General features: G+C 43.4%; 1 protein-coding gene across 1 annotated transcript in view; it reads left to right on the forward strand.

Moving 5' to 3' along the window:
• Positions 1-1,285: 1,285 nt before the first annotated feature.
• The window catches only part of LOC139395957 (zinc finger protein basonuclin-2-like), a gene marked incomplete at its 5' end in the record, with an annotated part of 73,382 nt that continues 58,322 nt past the window's right edge, over positions 1,286-16,345 (forward strand). The window contains 2 exons of the mRNA XM_071143270.1: positions 1,286-1,436; positions 5,995-6,230. Coding sequence (XP_070999371.1) covers positions 1,286-1,436; positions 5,995-6,230 — 387 coding nt within the window. The remainder of the gene's footprint in view (positions 1,437-5,994; positions 6,231-16,345) is intronic.

Consider the following 16,345-nt stretch of genomic DNA (forward strand, 5'->3'; position numbering starts at 1 on the left):
TACAGAAATATTGGAAGGAAAAATGTTAGCGCTGACTTCATGTTAGAATGAAACTCTTCCTGGAAAAGGGATGACTTCCATAGCAGCGTCTCGCTACGCTAATACGCTACAACCACAAATATTCCCCCTCTCCTTTAAGCAATTTGTCTTTGAAGACCGAGAGAGTTTTCAATGTAATTATTATAATTTATCAATTTCATCTTTTAACATAACAATGGACTGATAAGGCAAGGGGTGCCAACATTGATTAATATAAAGTTTGGGCTTTTGGGGATTTTTCCTCCCTGCCTTTCCCCCCCCTTTTCCCCTCTCTCCCTCATTCCTAGTACAGAGTCCTCTATGTCTTCCAGAATTCGTGTCAATGAGAAATTTGTGGCTTGGAGCTGTGTACATTTGGAAGCCTCTACCACAGTCATTTTTCTAAATCCTTGTTCATGGTGGATATTGTTGGTATTTAACGTGGTTACACAGACCCCACAGAAGAATGGTGTGAGGCAGACCATATGCCAACTATGTTTAGCTGTCAAATCTTACATTTCCATCAGTGAAATCCACACTATAAACCTCCACCATAGAGGTGTGAATTAGCCTAGCATTTAGAGCAACTTCCTGTAAAACAGACCTCTTCTTCCTGTAAAACAGACCTCTTCTTCCTGTAAAATGGACGTCTCGACCTGTAGACTTTGAAGCACTTATGATTGACAGACCAGTCCTTCAGATTCTGGTGGACTGGGTTGGACTCTCCTGAGCTGTCTAGACACTTGACCTCTAACTGCTAAAAGCTTTTAGGGTTCGGCTCCAGTTCAGCCTCTACTATTGATTAATGGTGACTTAGTCAAAACAAGTGAGATATTCAATGAGGAGAAAAGAAAAGTGTTTCTGTCAGCTCAGGTGGGGTCAGGTTATGAATGAATGAAATAATTCATATTAGATAATACAAAGGGTATTGTGGGAAATCTGGTCATAGTGAATTCATCAGAGGGCTTTAACAGGGACTGACAGGGGAAATTAGTACTACAATTGTAATATTAAAATGTAATTTAATAAACAAATTGTACTATGCTGAAACAATTCAAAACTATTGCAGTACATAAATCTCTTTGAGAAAGGAGCTCTCTGTGTGACTGTGTGTTGATGTGTTACTGGTGTACATCTGTTACGGTGTCTATCTGTGAAACCCTTCAGTTCTGTTTGTGTGACTGCTTGATTGATGAGTGCTCTGTAGCCTGAGCTCTGTCCTCTCCCTGCTCCCTCCATCTCTCTCTCTTTCTGTCTGTATGATCAGTTGATTGACAAGGCCTTCCTCTCTCCCTCTCCCCCTGCGTCTCTACAGGCCATTCGCTGCACTCTGGTGAACTGCACCTGTGAGTGTTTCCAGCCAGGAAAGATCCACCTGCGTACATGTGACCAGTGCAAGCACGGCTGGGTGGCTCACGGTAAGAGACGGCCATTTTGAATTCTGCCAACCTACTAACCAGGGTGATGGGAGTCACAGTGTCCAAGATTATCTGTACAGTAGTTGTAATATGAAATATTATTACATTTCTTTACAAGAAGATCGTGTGGTATGGTAGGAAATCATTTTAACAATAGTGTATAACTGCAATAACTGCAATAGTTTGTCATATTAGTCTGTCTCTCTCTCTTTCTCTCTCTCTCTGCCTCTTTAGTCCTGTGAAGTTCTATGCTCTCATAAACCTGTCTCTTTAGCCAGAGGAGAGAGCAGAGAGGTCCTGACACACACAGCTGTACTCTCCTTATACAGGGTCACTGAAGAGATCAGTATAATATGCAGTGCCTATAGGGCTGTGTTATCCCCTCGTAGATTCTATAGGTAACAGGTTCATATAAACGCTTAAAAGGGAAGATTCAGTACGTTTTTACCACATCAAAGATTTGATAAATATGTTTATTTGATTTTTTGTTACCATAGAGAGATACCGTTCAACTTTAGTGTTTGTCCTGTGTATGTCTTTTATTTAAAACGTTATGTATTTTATTTAAAACGTTATGTATTTTATTTAAATACTTTGTGTATTTTATTTAAATACTTTATATATATTTTATTTAAAAAGTGTTTTGGTTCAAAGTCATACCTGTACCTACTACCTTAGAACAATATCCACGAAAGAGACAACCTCATGACTTGTTCAGGGGGCATAGGAAAAAGGACATGGAGCGAAAGAAAGAAAGAAGATGGAAAGCATAGAAAGGAGGGAACAGAGGGGAAAATAAGATAAAAGAAAACACCTGTTTGGCCCAAGCGTAGAGAGGGCCTTCAGCGATCAGCACAGGACCCCATTGAATATTTTTAATCTCCTTCTCTGAACTGTCAGAGGGCCCTTCTCCCCTTCGCTCTCCCCACTTTTCATTTCATCTCGGCATTGGCAGCCACTCTGACAAGCAGTTCTTCATTTTTTATGATGTTCGTGTCTCGCAGAGTGTGTTGTCAGGCAAAGCCCTCGTCAGCGGAAAGGCTGTCCTGGGATCAGAGGAGACAAAACCAGGTGTCATACAGACAGGCGAAGAGAGAAGAGGGGAGGGAGGAGTGGGAGGAAGGGAGGAAGGGAGGGATGGGAAAAAAGGAGTGAAAGAGAGGGGGATGGAGAGAAAAGCAGGTGAGTGAGGGTAAGGTGGAGAGGTGGTGATGGGAGAGAGGTGGTGACGTGAGAGATAGGTAGAGGGGAAGAGACAGGGTAGAGGGGAAGATACAGGGTAGAGGGGAAGAGACAGGGTAGAGGGGAAGAGACAGGGTAGAGGGGAAGAGACAGGGTAGAGGGGAAGAGACAGGGTAGAGGGGAAGAGACAGGGTAGAGGGGAAGAGATAGGGTAGAGGGGAAGAGACCGGGTAGAGGGGAAGAGACCGGGTAGAGGGGAAGAGACCGGGTAGAGGGGAAGAGACCGGGTAGAGGGGAAGAGACCGGGTAGAGGGGAAGATAAATGCTTATTTACTTACAGTGAAATGCATGCTTACTTACAGTGAAATGCATGCTTACTTACAGTGAAATGAATGCTTACTTACAGTGAAATGCTTAATTATTTACAGTGAAATGCTTACTTACAGTGAAATGCATGCTTACTTATAGTGAAATGCTTACTATTTACAGCGAAATGCTTACTATTTACAGCGAAATGCTTACTATTTACAGTGAAATGCTTACTTATAGTGAAATGCATGCTTACTTATAGTGAAATGCTTACTATTTACAGTGAAATGCTTACTATTTACAGTGAAATGCTTACTTATAGTGAAATGCTTACTATTTACAGCGAAATGCTTACTATTTACAGTGAAATGCATGCTTACAGTGAAATGCTTACTATTTACAGCGAAATGCTTAATTATTTACAGTGAAATGCTTACTTATAGTGAAATGCTTACTATTTACAGCGAAATGCTTATTTATTTACAGTGAAATGCTTACTATTTACAGCAAAATGCTTAATTATTTACAGTGAAATGCTTACTTATAGTGAAATGCATGCTTACTTATAGTGAAATGCTTACTATTTACAGCGAAATGCTTATTTATTTACAGTGAAATGCTTACTATTTACAGCGAAATGCTTATTTATTTACAGTGAAATGCTTACTATTTACAGCGAAATGCTTATTTATTTACAGTGAAATGCTTACTATTTACAGCAAAATGCTTAATTATTTACAGTGAAATGCATGCATACTTATAGTGAAATGCTTACTATTTACAGCGAAATGCTTAATTATTTACAGTGAAATGCATGCTTACTTATAGTGAAATGCTTAATTATTTACAGCGAAATGCTTACTATTTACGGCGAAATGCTTAATTATTTACAGTGAAATGCATGCTTACTTATAGTGAAGTGCTTAATTATTTACAGTGAAATGCTTACTTACTTAGTGAAATCCATACTTACAGTGAAATGTTTCCATGCTAACAGTGAAATGTTTCCATGCTAACAGTGAAATGTTTCCATAGTAACAGTGACATGTTTCCATAGTAACAGTGAAATGCTTCCACACTAACAGTGAAATGTTTCCATAGTAACAGTGAAATGAATGCTTACTTACAGTGAAATGCTTAATTATTTACAGTGAAATGCTTACTTACAGTGAAATGCATGCTTACTTATAGTGAAATGCTTACTATTTACAGCGAAATGCTTACTATTTACAGCGAAATGCTTACTATTTACAGTGAAATGCTTACTTATAGTGAAATGCTTACTATTTACAGCGAAATGCTTACTATTTACAGTGAAATGCTTACTTATAGTGAAATGCTTACTATTTACAGCGAAATGCTTACTATTTACAGTGAAATGCATGCTTATAGTGAAATGCTTACTATTTACAGCGAAATGCTTAATTATTTACAGTGAAATGCTTACTTATAGTGAAATGCTTACTATTTACAGCGAAATGCTTATTTATTTACAGTGAAATGCTTACTATTTACAGCGAAATGCTTATTTATTTACAGTGAAATGCTTACTATTTACAGCAAAATGCTTAATTATTTACAGTGAAATGCTTACTTATAGTGAAATGCATGCTTACTTATAGTGAAATGCTTACTATTTACAGCGAAATGCTTATTTATTTACAGTGAAATGCTTACTATTTACAGCGAAATGCTTATTTATTTACAGTGAAATGCTTACTATTTACAGCAAAATGCTTAATTATTTACAGTGAAATGCATGCATACTTATAGTGAAATGCTTACTATTTACAGCGAAATGCTTAATTATTTACAGTGAAATGCATGCTTACTTATAGTGAAATGCTTAATTATTTACAGCGAAATGCTTACTATTTACAGCGAAATGCTTAATTATTTACAGTGAAATGCATGCTTACTTATAGTGAAATGCTTAATTATTTACAGTGAAATGCTTACTTACTTAGTGAAATCCATACTTACAGTGAAATGTTTCCATGCTAACAGTGAAATGTTTCCATGCTAACAGTGAAATGTTTCCATAGTAACAGTGAAATGTTTCCATAGTAACAGTGAAATGCTTCCACACTAACAGTGAAATGTTTCCATAGTAACAGTGAAATGTTTCCATAGTAACAGTATAATGCTTCCACACTAACAGTGAAATGTTTCCATACTAACAGTGACATGTTTCCATAGTAACAGTGAAATGTTTCCATAGTAACAGTGAAATGCTTCCACACTAACAGTGAAATGCTTCCATACTGACAGTGAAATGTTTCCATAGTAACAGTGAAATGTTTCCATAGTAACAGTGACATGCTTCCATACTAACAGTGAAATGTTTCCATAGTAACAGTGAAATGTTTCCATACTAACAGTGAAATGTTTCCATAGTAACAGTGAAATGCTTCCATACTAACAGTGAAATGTTTCCATAGTAACAGTGACATGTTTCCATAGTAACAGTGACATGTTTCCATAGTAACAGTGAAATGTGTCCATAGTAACAGTGAAATGTTTCCATAGTAACAGTGAAATGCTTCCATACTAACAGTGAAATGCTTCCATAGTTACTTAATAAAGTGAGGTTGAAAAGGAGAGACACAGACAGAGGGAGATGGGGCACTTTGAGGGAGGGAGAGATGGAGAGAGAGACACTGTAGGTGCAAATAGAGATTGAAAGAGAGAGATGAAAAGAGGAGAGGCAGATAGGAGAGAGACAGAGACTACATAGAGAAAGGCAGTCAGTTACATTTGATCTCATAGATGTGTTGTTATCTCCCTGGTCTGTTACCTCCCAGAGAAGACTGGAGACAGGGGAAACGTGATAGTCATTACCTGGTGAGGCTGGCAGGGTGTGTGTTTAGGCACCTGCATGTGTGTGTATACCTGCAGAGTATATGCAAGAGGATTCAAAGTTAACCATAAAAACATTTAACATAAACACATTTTCTTAACCAAAACGTCTGTTTTTTATTGACAAATGAACTGTCATTGAATTAGTATGTCCTGTGTGTATGTTTAAGCCTACTCATGTTGATGTGTCCTTGTCCCCTCATCCCAGCGCTGGACAAGCTGAGCACGCAGCACCTGTACCACCCCACCCAGGTGGAGATAGTTCAGTCCAACGTGGTGTTTGACATCAGCAGCCTGATGCTGTACGGGACCCAGGCGGTGCCGGTCAGACTGAAGATCCTGCTGGACCGTCTGTTCAGTGTTCTGAAGCAAGAGGAGGTGCTCCACATACTGCACGGCCTGGGCTGGACCCTGAGGGACTATGTCAGGGGTTACATACTGCAGGTAGGCTCTATTAGGAACACGTAATAGACATTCACAGTGTAATATTTAAACAAGAAGGCCCGAGGAGGTGTGGTATATGGCCGATATACCACGGCTAAGGGCTGTTCTTAGAGATATATACCACCGCCCTTAGCCGTGGTATATTGGCCATATACCACAAACCCCCGAGGTGCCTTATTGCTATTATAAACTGGTTACCAACTTAATTAGAGCAGGAAAAATACATGTTTTTCATACCCATGGTTTACGGTCTGATATACCATGGCTGTCAGCCAATCAGCATTCAGGGCTCGAACCACCCAGTTTATAATCAAATATATACACACTTACAAACTGATCACTGAATATGAATACACATGGATCACGTAACATATTTTAGATGTGAATATGCACTGTAATCATTTACACACACACTCCCAGATGTGAGTGTGTGTGATTCTCTTGGATGTTTAACAAGTCCACTTATTCAGACTCATTGCAGCCTCTATATATGTCACCAAGTGGGCCCGCAAATCACTCTCAACATTGCAGTACTTTTCCAAAGGCTATCTATCAAAGAAACAGTAGCAACAATTGAACGTGTTTAAAAAGCTATCGCTCAATATTTCTCTAATTTTCCTCTTTGTTTCCAACAACTTCCGTCAACAGTGTCCCTCTACAACAACGAAAAACAGAAGTGAAAAATAGAATAGAAAAATGTCACGCCAGCAGACTATAAAACCACCATCGTACTTACCCCTCCCTCCCTCCCATATAATTGCAGTCAGACACATTTCTTAATCAAAGGTAGAGGTTTCGGTCTCTCAAAACCCAAACCAAAGTGTTCCTGAATGAATTAGTTAAGAACGAGGGAACATGTGCTTGTGGTTTGGGTGTTCGGTGGTGTGTGTGTTGTCCAAAGCCAATAGCAGCGTTGTGGCGGCGAGGCAGACAAGGTACCGTGGCTGGGGCTTGTGTTCCACAAAGGAGTGTGGGTAAGTGGAACAGCATGGCTGGAGAGAAAGGAGAGATGGAGGGAGGAGAGGGCAGTTTTGAGGCCTTGTATGTGGAAACAGCTTCTGTGAGTAAACTGCTCGCAGACTTGTCGAACACACAGACACACACACACAGAACAATACACACACAATGGAGATACACACACAAACAAACAGATCCATGCACTCTTACAGGCTTTAGGTTGAGTTGCTGGATTTATTAGACTCAATATACCCAGGAGATTTGATTTTGCGTTGTTTAAAAAATCCATCAAATCATTGTTTTATCTATCTAGTTGTATCTTTTTTCTTTTGATATCATTTTTCAATTATTTTGCACTCTGACAAAAAATTACTTATTCGTCTTCCAATCCTCGTCCAACCCGTATAGTCTGAGACTGTGAGAAAGACCTCGCCATTGGCTGTCCAAACATTCCAACTCAGTGTGGTTGGATCAGCTGGTTCTAATAGACTGTCTATCTAACTATCGTTGTTCAAACCGCCCAGACTAGTCACTAACCCCCCCTCCAGATCTCTTCAAAAAGGCCTTCAAAGGTTTCGCTCCGCAGCCCAAATTGTCAGTCACTTAAGGACAGTGAGCAGTCGTTGTAGCCTATTAGCCTGTAAGTAGCTATGAAATTCAATCATCTCCCAGCCTCAGGGCAGCCACGTTATGTCTGTGGTGCGTTTATTCTCTTTACCTCTCTCTCTCTCTTCTCTCTCTCTCTCTCTCTCTCTCTCTCTCTCTGGGCAGCCACGTTATGTCTGTGGTGCGTTTATTCTCTCTACCTCTCTCTCTCTCTACCTCTCTCTCTGTCTGTCTCTCCCTCTGTCTGTCTCTCTCTCTCTCTCTCTCTCTCTCTCTCTCTCTCTCTCTCTCTCTCTCGCTCTCTCTCTCAGGGCAGCCACGTTATGTCTGTGGTGTGTTTATTCTCTCTACCTCTCTCTCTGTCTGTCTCTCTCTCTCTCGCCCTCTTAGGGCAGCCACATTATGTCTGTGGTGTGTTTATTCTCGCATCCTCTCTGTCTGTCTGTCTGTCTGTCTGTCTGTCTGTCTGTCTGTCTGTCTCTCTCTCTCTCTCTCTCTCTCTCTCTCTCTCAGGGCAGCCACGTTATGTCTGTGGTGTGTTTATTCTCTCTCTCTCTCTCTCTCTCTCTCTCTCTCTCTCAGGGCAGCCACGTCTGTGGTGGGTTTATTCTCTCTACAATGCTCCATGGTAGATCCAAGGGAGGAGAGTTCTGGGAGATATTGATGGGATTTAAAAACATGTCTTCCTGTATTTAGCTAATGATGTAATAGACAGAAATACAATATGAATCTGAAAGAGATGATCAGTGTGTGAACCCATTGAATTGAGAAGGACATTTGATGTTACATTTCATTCAGGGTTTTGATCATTTCAGTCAGTTGATTGATACAGACATGTCAATACTCAGAACCTTTTTCTGCCTTTATTGTCCTGTGAAGTAAATGACATGATCCTTGACATCTGATCATAGGATAGAAAACCCCTCCATGTTCTCTCTCTCTCTCTCTGGCTTTTCACTCAATCATCCTCCTTTCACTCCCACGACACTGAAGTCAACACCCAGATCATGATCTGTTGTGCGTGAGTGTGTGTGTGTGTGTGTGTGTGTGTGTGTGCGTGCGTGCGTACGTGCGTGCGTGCGTGCGCGTCAGAGAATGACAAACCCTACACACACGTCAAGAAATCGTCAACGCGCACACGTTACAATCCAACTAATAAACCCCCCCTTACCTCTCACACAACATCTCTCCTCCCTTACCTCTCACACAACATCTCTTCTCCCTTACCTCTCACACAACATCACTCCTCCCTTACCGCTCACACAACATCTCTCCTCCCTTACCTCTCACACAACATCTCTCCTCCCTTACCTCTCACACAACATCTCTCCTCCCTTACCTCTCACACAACATCTCTCCTCCCTTCCCTCTCACACAACATCTCTCCTCCCTCCATCTCTTCCTCACTTTTATTTGACTCTTTTGGCCTGTTTAGAGTTGTTTATCCCTCTTTCATTTAGAAAAGACAGGCTTTGGGAGAAAGGAACCAGTGTGTTGTGATGTCATGACCAGTGTGTTGTGATGTCATGACCAGTGTGTTGTGTTGTCATGACCAGTGTGTTGTGATGTCATGACCAGTGTGTTGTGTTGTCATGACCAGTGTGTTGTGTTGTCATGACCAGTGTGTTGTGATGTCATGACCAGTGTGTTGTGTTGTCATGACCAGTGTGTTGTGATGTCATGACCAGTGTGTTGTGTTGTCATTACCAGTGTGTTGTGTTGTCATGACCAGTGTGTTGTGATGTCATGACCAGTGTGTTGTGATGTCATGACCAGTGTGTTGTGTTGTCATGACCAGTGTGTTGTGTTGTCATGACCAGTGTGTTGTGTTGTCATGACCAGTGTGTTGTGTTGTCATGACCAGTGTGTTGTGTTGTCATGACCAGTGTGTTGTGATGTCATGACCAGTGTGTTGTGATGTCATTACCAGTGTGTGTGTGGTCCTGACCAGTGTGTTGTGATGTCATGACCAGTGTGTTGTGTTGTCATTACCAGTGTGTTGTGTTGTCATGACCAGTGTGTTGTGTTGTCATGACCAGTGTGTTGTGATGTCATGACCAGTGTGTTGTGTTGTCCTGACCAGTGTGTTGTGTTGTCATGACCAGTGTGTTGTGTTGTCATGACCAGTGTGTTGTGATGTCATGACCAGTGTGTTGTGTTGTCCTGACCAGTGTGTTGTGTTGTCATGACCAGTGTGTTGTGTTGTCCTGCCCAGTGTGTTGTGATGTCATGACCAGTTTGTTGTGATTTCATGACCAGGGTGTTGTGTTGTCCTGACCAGTGTGTTGTGTTGTCATGACCAGTGTGTTGTGTTGTCCTGACCAGTGTGTTGTGTTGTCATGACCAGTGTGTTGTGTTGTCATGACCAGTGTGTTGTGATGTCATGACCAGTGTGTTGTGTTGTCCTGACCAGTGTGTTGTGTTGTCATGACCAGTGTGTTGTGTTGTCATGACCAGTGTGTTGTGTTGTCCTGCCCAGTGTGTTGTGATGTCATGACCAGTGTGTTGTGATGTCATGACCAGTGTGTGTGTTGTCCTGACCAGCGTGTGTGTTGTCATGACCAGTGTGTTGTGTTGTCATTACCAGTGTGTGTGTGGTCCTGACCAGTGTGTATGTTGTCCTGACCAGTGTGTGTGTTGTCATGACCAGTGTGTTGTGTTGTCATTACCAGTGTGTGTGTGGTCCTGACCAGTGTGTATGTTGTCCTGACCAGCGTGTGTGTGGTCCTGACCAGCGTGCGTGTGGTCCTGACCAGTGTGTATGTTGTCCTGACCAGTGTGTGTGTGGTGCTGACCAGTGTGTGTGTTGTCATTACCAGTGTGTGTGTGGTCCTGACCAGTGTGTGTGTGTTGTCATTACCAGTGTGTGTGTTGTCATGACCAGCGTGTGTGTTGTCATGACCAGTGAGTGTGTTGTCATGACCAGTGTGTGTGTTGTCATGACCAGTGAGTGTGTTGTCATGACCAGTGTGTGTGTTGTCCTGATCAGTGTGTGTGTTGTCATGACCAGTGTGTGTGTGTTGTCCTGACCAGCGTGTGTGTTGTCATGACCAGTGAGTGTGTTGTCATGACCAGTGTGTGTGTTGTCATGACCAGTGTGTGTGTTGTCATGACCAGTGAGTGTGTTGTCATGACCAGTGTGTGTGTTGTCATGACCAGTGTGTGTGTTGTCATGACCAGTGTGTGTGATGTCATGACCAGTGTGTGTGTTGTCATGACCAGTGTGTGTGTTGTCATGACCAGTGTGTGTGTTGTCATGACCAGTGTGTGTGTTGTCATGACCAGTGTGTGTGTTGTCATGACCAGTGAGTGTGTTGTCATGACCAGTGAGTGTGTTGTCATGACCAGTGTGTGTGTTGTCATGACCAGTGAGTGTGTTGTCATGACCAGTGAGTGTGTTGTCATGACCAGTGTGTGTGTTGTCATGACCAGTGAGTGTGTTGTCCTGATCAGTGAGTGTGTTGTCATGACCAGTGAGTGTGTTGTCATGACCAGTGAGTGTGTTGTCATGACCAGTGAGTGTGTTGTCATGACCAGTGAGTGTGTTGTCATGACCAGTGTGTGTGTTGTCATGACCAGTGAGTGTGTTGTCCTGATCAGTGTGTGTGTGTTGTCATGACCAGTGAGTGTGTTGTCATGACCAGTGAGTGTGTTGTCATGACCAGTGAGTGTGTTGTCATGACCAGTGAGTGTGTTGTCATGACCAGTGAGTGTGTTGTCATGACCAGTGTGTGTGTTGTCATGACCAGTGTGTGCAGCAGGGTGTTGTGTGTCAGTGCTGCACCATAGAGCCCAAGACACTGAGCTGACAGAATACACCTCAGGCCCTCTGATGCCTCACACTCACACCATGTATTATTTCACACCCACACAGACAGGAACACACCCACACAGACAGGAACACAACCACACAGACAGGAACACACCCACCATGTATCAATTCACAGTCACACAGACAGGTATAAACACACCATTTCTCTCTGCTCGTCTGCCCGTGTCTAAGTTACAGTATGTTGTGTCAGCTCTCTCCCTCTCTCCCTCTCTCCCTCTCTCCCTCCCTCCCTCCCTCCCTTGTGTGTGTGTGGATCCAGTGCCAGTGGCACCGTGTAATGTCTGACTGCAGGGGATACAACATGTTGAAAGTCCCAGCCAGTCTTCTGAATATATGAATAATGTTCTCTCCATCCCTCCACTCTCCAGCGTTCACCTGTCTCCACGGTAACACCACTGTCACCCGTAATCACTGTCCGCCCCGCTCCCCGGCCGATTGGGCCCTGCCGCCTGTCACTCACACACACACAGGAACACACCCGCAGGCACAGAGACGACACACACAGTCCTTTGTCAGCACCCACACTGCTGTGATCTCAGGACCGTGAAGAGAGTGAGGTTTTTTTCTCCACTTTCTCTGTTATTTTCTCTCATTCTATCTCCCCTCTCTCTGTTCATCTGTTTGGGTTGGAATGCTGCAACATAAAGGTGAAGGCTTTGCCCTTAACTTAACACTGTGTTACCAGAAACCAGGTGTAGCTAACCTGTGTGTACTTTAGTGTTTAAGCATATGTGTGTGTGTCTGTCCCTACATACCTAGTTATGTGTGTGTGTCTGTCCCTACATACCTAGTTATGTGTGTGTGTCTGTCCCTACATACCTAGTTATGTGTGTGTGTTTCATAGTATGGGTGTGTGTGTGTCCATACAACTGTTTTGTAAAGCTCAGAGCAGGATTCGAGGGGTGCATCACGTAGGTTCATCTGGTTCTGCCTTCTCTCCTATGTGGACATTTAGGTTGTTTCCCAACGCCACGGACCTCTCCTTCCCAGCACACAGATTACTGAGCTGATACACCACGACATGCCTTCCAGACACCAAGATAATCAACCTCCTGTCACTTTATTTTGTAGAGTAAACATGACTGTTATCATGGTTATTGTCATGATTATCAACATCAGTACTATCATAATTATCATCATTGTTTTCCTCATCAGTAAGAATATTTGCACGTTTGTCATAATTCGATTTTTCCCATCATTCAATTTCCTTCTTTTGTAATCCTACAATTATGATTCTATGAGATATTAATTAATTATCCCAGCAGGAAAGACAAATTCTACTCTCCATCTCAATGCATTATGCTAGGTCACGTACAGCATAAGAAGGGTAAATATATTGTTGAGGCGTGACTAAATATGCGTACACTTCGCAATTTACCATTGTAATAGACTGTTTAAGCAGGAGGAAATGAATCGATAGCATAAAAAGCTCAATAGGTCGTCAAGTGGTTGGAATTGTGATTTGTGAAGTGAGGGGAATTATAAATAACATCAATAACCATTAAAATGAATGATTGTTTTTTTCTTTCTCTCCCTCCCTCTACCTCTCCCTCCTTCTTCCTCTTCCTCTCCCTCCCTCTACCTCTCCCTCCTTCTCTCTCTTCCTCTCCCTCCCTCTACCTCTCCCTCCTTCTCTCTCTTCCTCTCCCTCCCTCTTCCTCTCTCTCTCTCTCTCCTAAGGACCTTTGCATGATCTGATCTTCACATTACAGTTAGACACACACACACACATGCGCACACACACACACACACACACACACACACACACACACACACACACACACACACAATCAGCAATTATGAACCATTAGCAAACAGAATTATATATCGCTATAACCTCTACAGCTGATTCACTCTTAACAATAGCATAGTTAACAATGCACACACGTGAACACACACACACATTGCATCTATAGCAATAAGCTAATGAGGCCTAACGCACTGTACTTCTGCTCTCAGTAAACACATTCTTATAGCCACCGTAGGGACACAATCGCTCCCCGTGATCTCATTTTGAACTGTTTTAATTTCAAAAAGTGCTTTAATGACCTTCGCAGTGGTCCTCGCCACTCCACGGCTGTTGTGCAGTAAAATATTCCATTAGGAAATTGTACTGAAAAACCCAGCGGGATCATTACAGACCCAAACCCACACTTCTCTTGCTAGTGCTAGATTTTCAGAAAATAATAGAAACAAAATGGTTGTTTAGTGGAAACTGTCTGTATTGTCTTGCTGACCTTTTCCTTTTCCTGTTGCTTTTATCGGGGGTTATTCTCACCATTACATGTCATCATCAGTATGGACGCCTGTTGTAGCACCATATGATAAGATCACATGTACCAGACGTGTACCAGATCACATCCCCTAGCCAGACGTGTACCAGATCACATCCCCTAGCCAGACGTGTACCAGATCACATCCCCTTAGCCAGACGTGTACCAGATCACATCCCCTAGCCAGACGTGTACCAGATCACATCCCCTAGCCAGACGTGTACCAGATCACATCCCCTAGCCAGACGTGTACCAGATCACATTCCCTAGCCAGACGTGTACCAGATCACATCCCCTAGCCAGACGTGTACCAGATCACATCCCCTAGCCAGACTTGTACCAGATCAAATCCCCTAGCCAGACGTGTACCAGATCACATCCCCTAGCCAGACGTGTACCAGATCACATCCCCTAGCCAGACGTGTACCAGATCACATCCCCTAGCCAGACGTGTACCAGATCACATCCCCTTAGCCACACGTGTACCAGATCACATCCCCTTAGCCAGACGTGTACCAGATCACATCCCCTAGCCAGACGTGTACCAGATCACATCCCCTAGCCAGACGTGTACCAGATCACATCCCCTAGCCAGACGTGTACCAGATCACATCCCCTAGCCAGACGTGTACCAGATCACATCCCCTTAGCCAGACGTGTACCAGATCACATCCCCTAGCCAGACGTGTACCAGATCACATCCCCTAGCCAGACGTGTACCAGATCACATCCCCTAGCCAGACGTGCACCAGATCACATCCCCTAGCCAGACATGTACCAGATCATGTTTCTCTCATTCATTCAATATACAATATGATAACATTCCATCACTACTGTGATGGCATTTGTCACAACAATCTCATTCTGCTTGTATCATCCAGTATTTATTTGGGTACATTTAGTCATCATGGTAATCCCTACTGAACATATTCATCCCAACATATAGATCTGTTTCCCTTATGAACATATGCGTGTGTTCCTCAGAGAGCTCCTCATGGCTACCTCAGTGTATCTGGCTGTGAGCTATGCTGGCTGTATAGTAGGTCTGTCTCCCCTGACAGTGCTGACTGATCATCACACCTCTGTTCTCCTCTCTTTTGTTCTGATCTCAACCCAAAGACGTATCAGCAAACATCCACATGAACCACACACACAACATACACACACACAACATACACACACACACGCTAGGCTTTTGAGGACAACTCCTCTCAACTCCTCTCCTCAGAATACTGTGATTAACTCGGCTCCCCCCACACCCTGCCAAACCTCCCATACCCCCCTCATCCAAGCCCAATCCAAAGCAATGTGTGAAAAATCGAGACAGGTCTCACGACTGCCAGTCATCGGGGGCCCTATCTCCCTTTCTATCTCTTTCTCCCTCTCTCTCTCTCTTTCCTCTCCCTGTCCTCCCTTTGCCAGGTCCTTGGCTCAACCCCTCAGTCTCTCCATCCATCTCTCCCTCGTATGGTTCCAGAGCCAGAGCAGGCCCTGTTAGTTGGCCCGCACCCCCCAGCACCAATGGAGACCAGATGCCTTTGGTTCTCTCTCCGCCTGTCACCGCTCCGCTCCGTCCCGACAGATGGAATTCCTATCAGTCTGGCCTCTCTCTCTCTCTCTCTCTGTCTCTGTCTCTCTCTCTCTCGCTCTCTATCTCTCTCTCTCTCTCTCTCTCTCTCTCTCTATATATATATATATATATATATATATCTCTCTCTCTGTCTCTGTCTCTCTCTCTATGTATCTCTCTCCCTCTCTCTCTATATATATATCTCTCTATCTCTCTCTCTCTCTATCTCTCTCGCTCTCTCTCTCCCTCTCTCTCTCTCTATATATCTATATATCTCTCTCTCTCTCTCTCTCGATGTATCTCTCTCTATCTCTCTCTATATATATATATATATATATATCTATCTCTCTCTCTCTCTCGATGTCTCTCTCTCTCGATGTCTCTCTCTCTCTCGCTCTCTCTCTCTCTCGATGTTCCTTTGCCTATTAAGAGAGAGAAATATTGAGAAAGAGAGAGAGAGAGAGAGTGAGGAAAAGAGAAGGGAGAGAGAGAAGGCCTAGTCAGCCAGCCAACATGTGGGCCCAAGCCCAGGTTTTTCCTGAGCGACATTCTCTGTAATGTTCTGTCCTTGTAGAACATTGGGCTTCCTCCCCCTTTTATGAGATGCGGTTTTCCTGACTCCACCGCGCTTCCAGGAGACCCAGATGGAACCGCTAACACACACACTACACTGCACACAAACACACACACACACCTCCAATACGCTCCCAAACACTCCTCCCTCGTCCTCCTTCTATATTTTCCTCGCTCCATCTCTCAGGGACACAGGGGTAAGGGGAGGGGAGGTACAATGAGGCCGTTTTATTCAAATACCTGACATCTGGGCGCAGCAAAGGAATTTGTTAGAGGGGTAAAACCCGTGGCGCAAAGCAGGGGC

The sequence above is a fragment of the Oncorhynchus clarkii genome, unplaced genomic scaffold (assembly GCF_045791955.1).
Source record: "Oncorhynchus clarkii lewisi isolate Uvic-CL-2024 unplaced genomic scaffold, UVic_Ocla_1.0 unplaced_contig_11288_pilon_pilon, whole genome shotgun sequence".
In the NCBI taxonomy this organism is placed as follows: domain Eukaryota; kingdom Metazoa; phylum Chordata; class Actinopteri; order Salmoniformes; family Salmonidae; genus Oncorhynchus; species Oncorhynchus clarkii.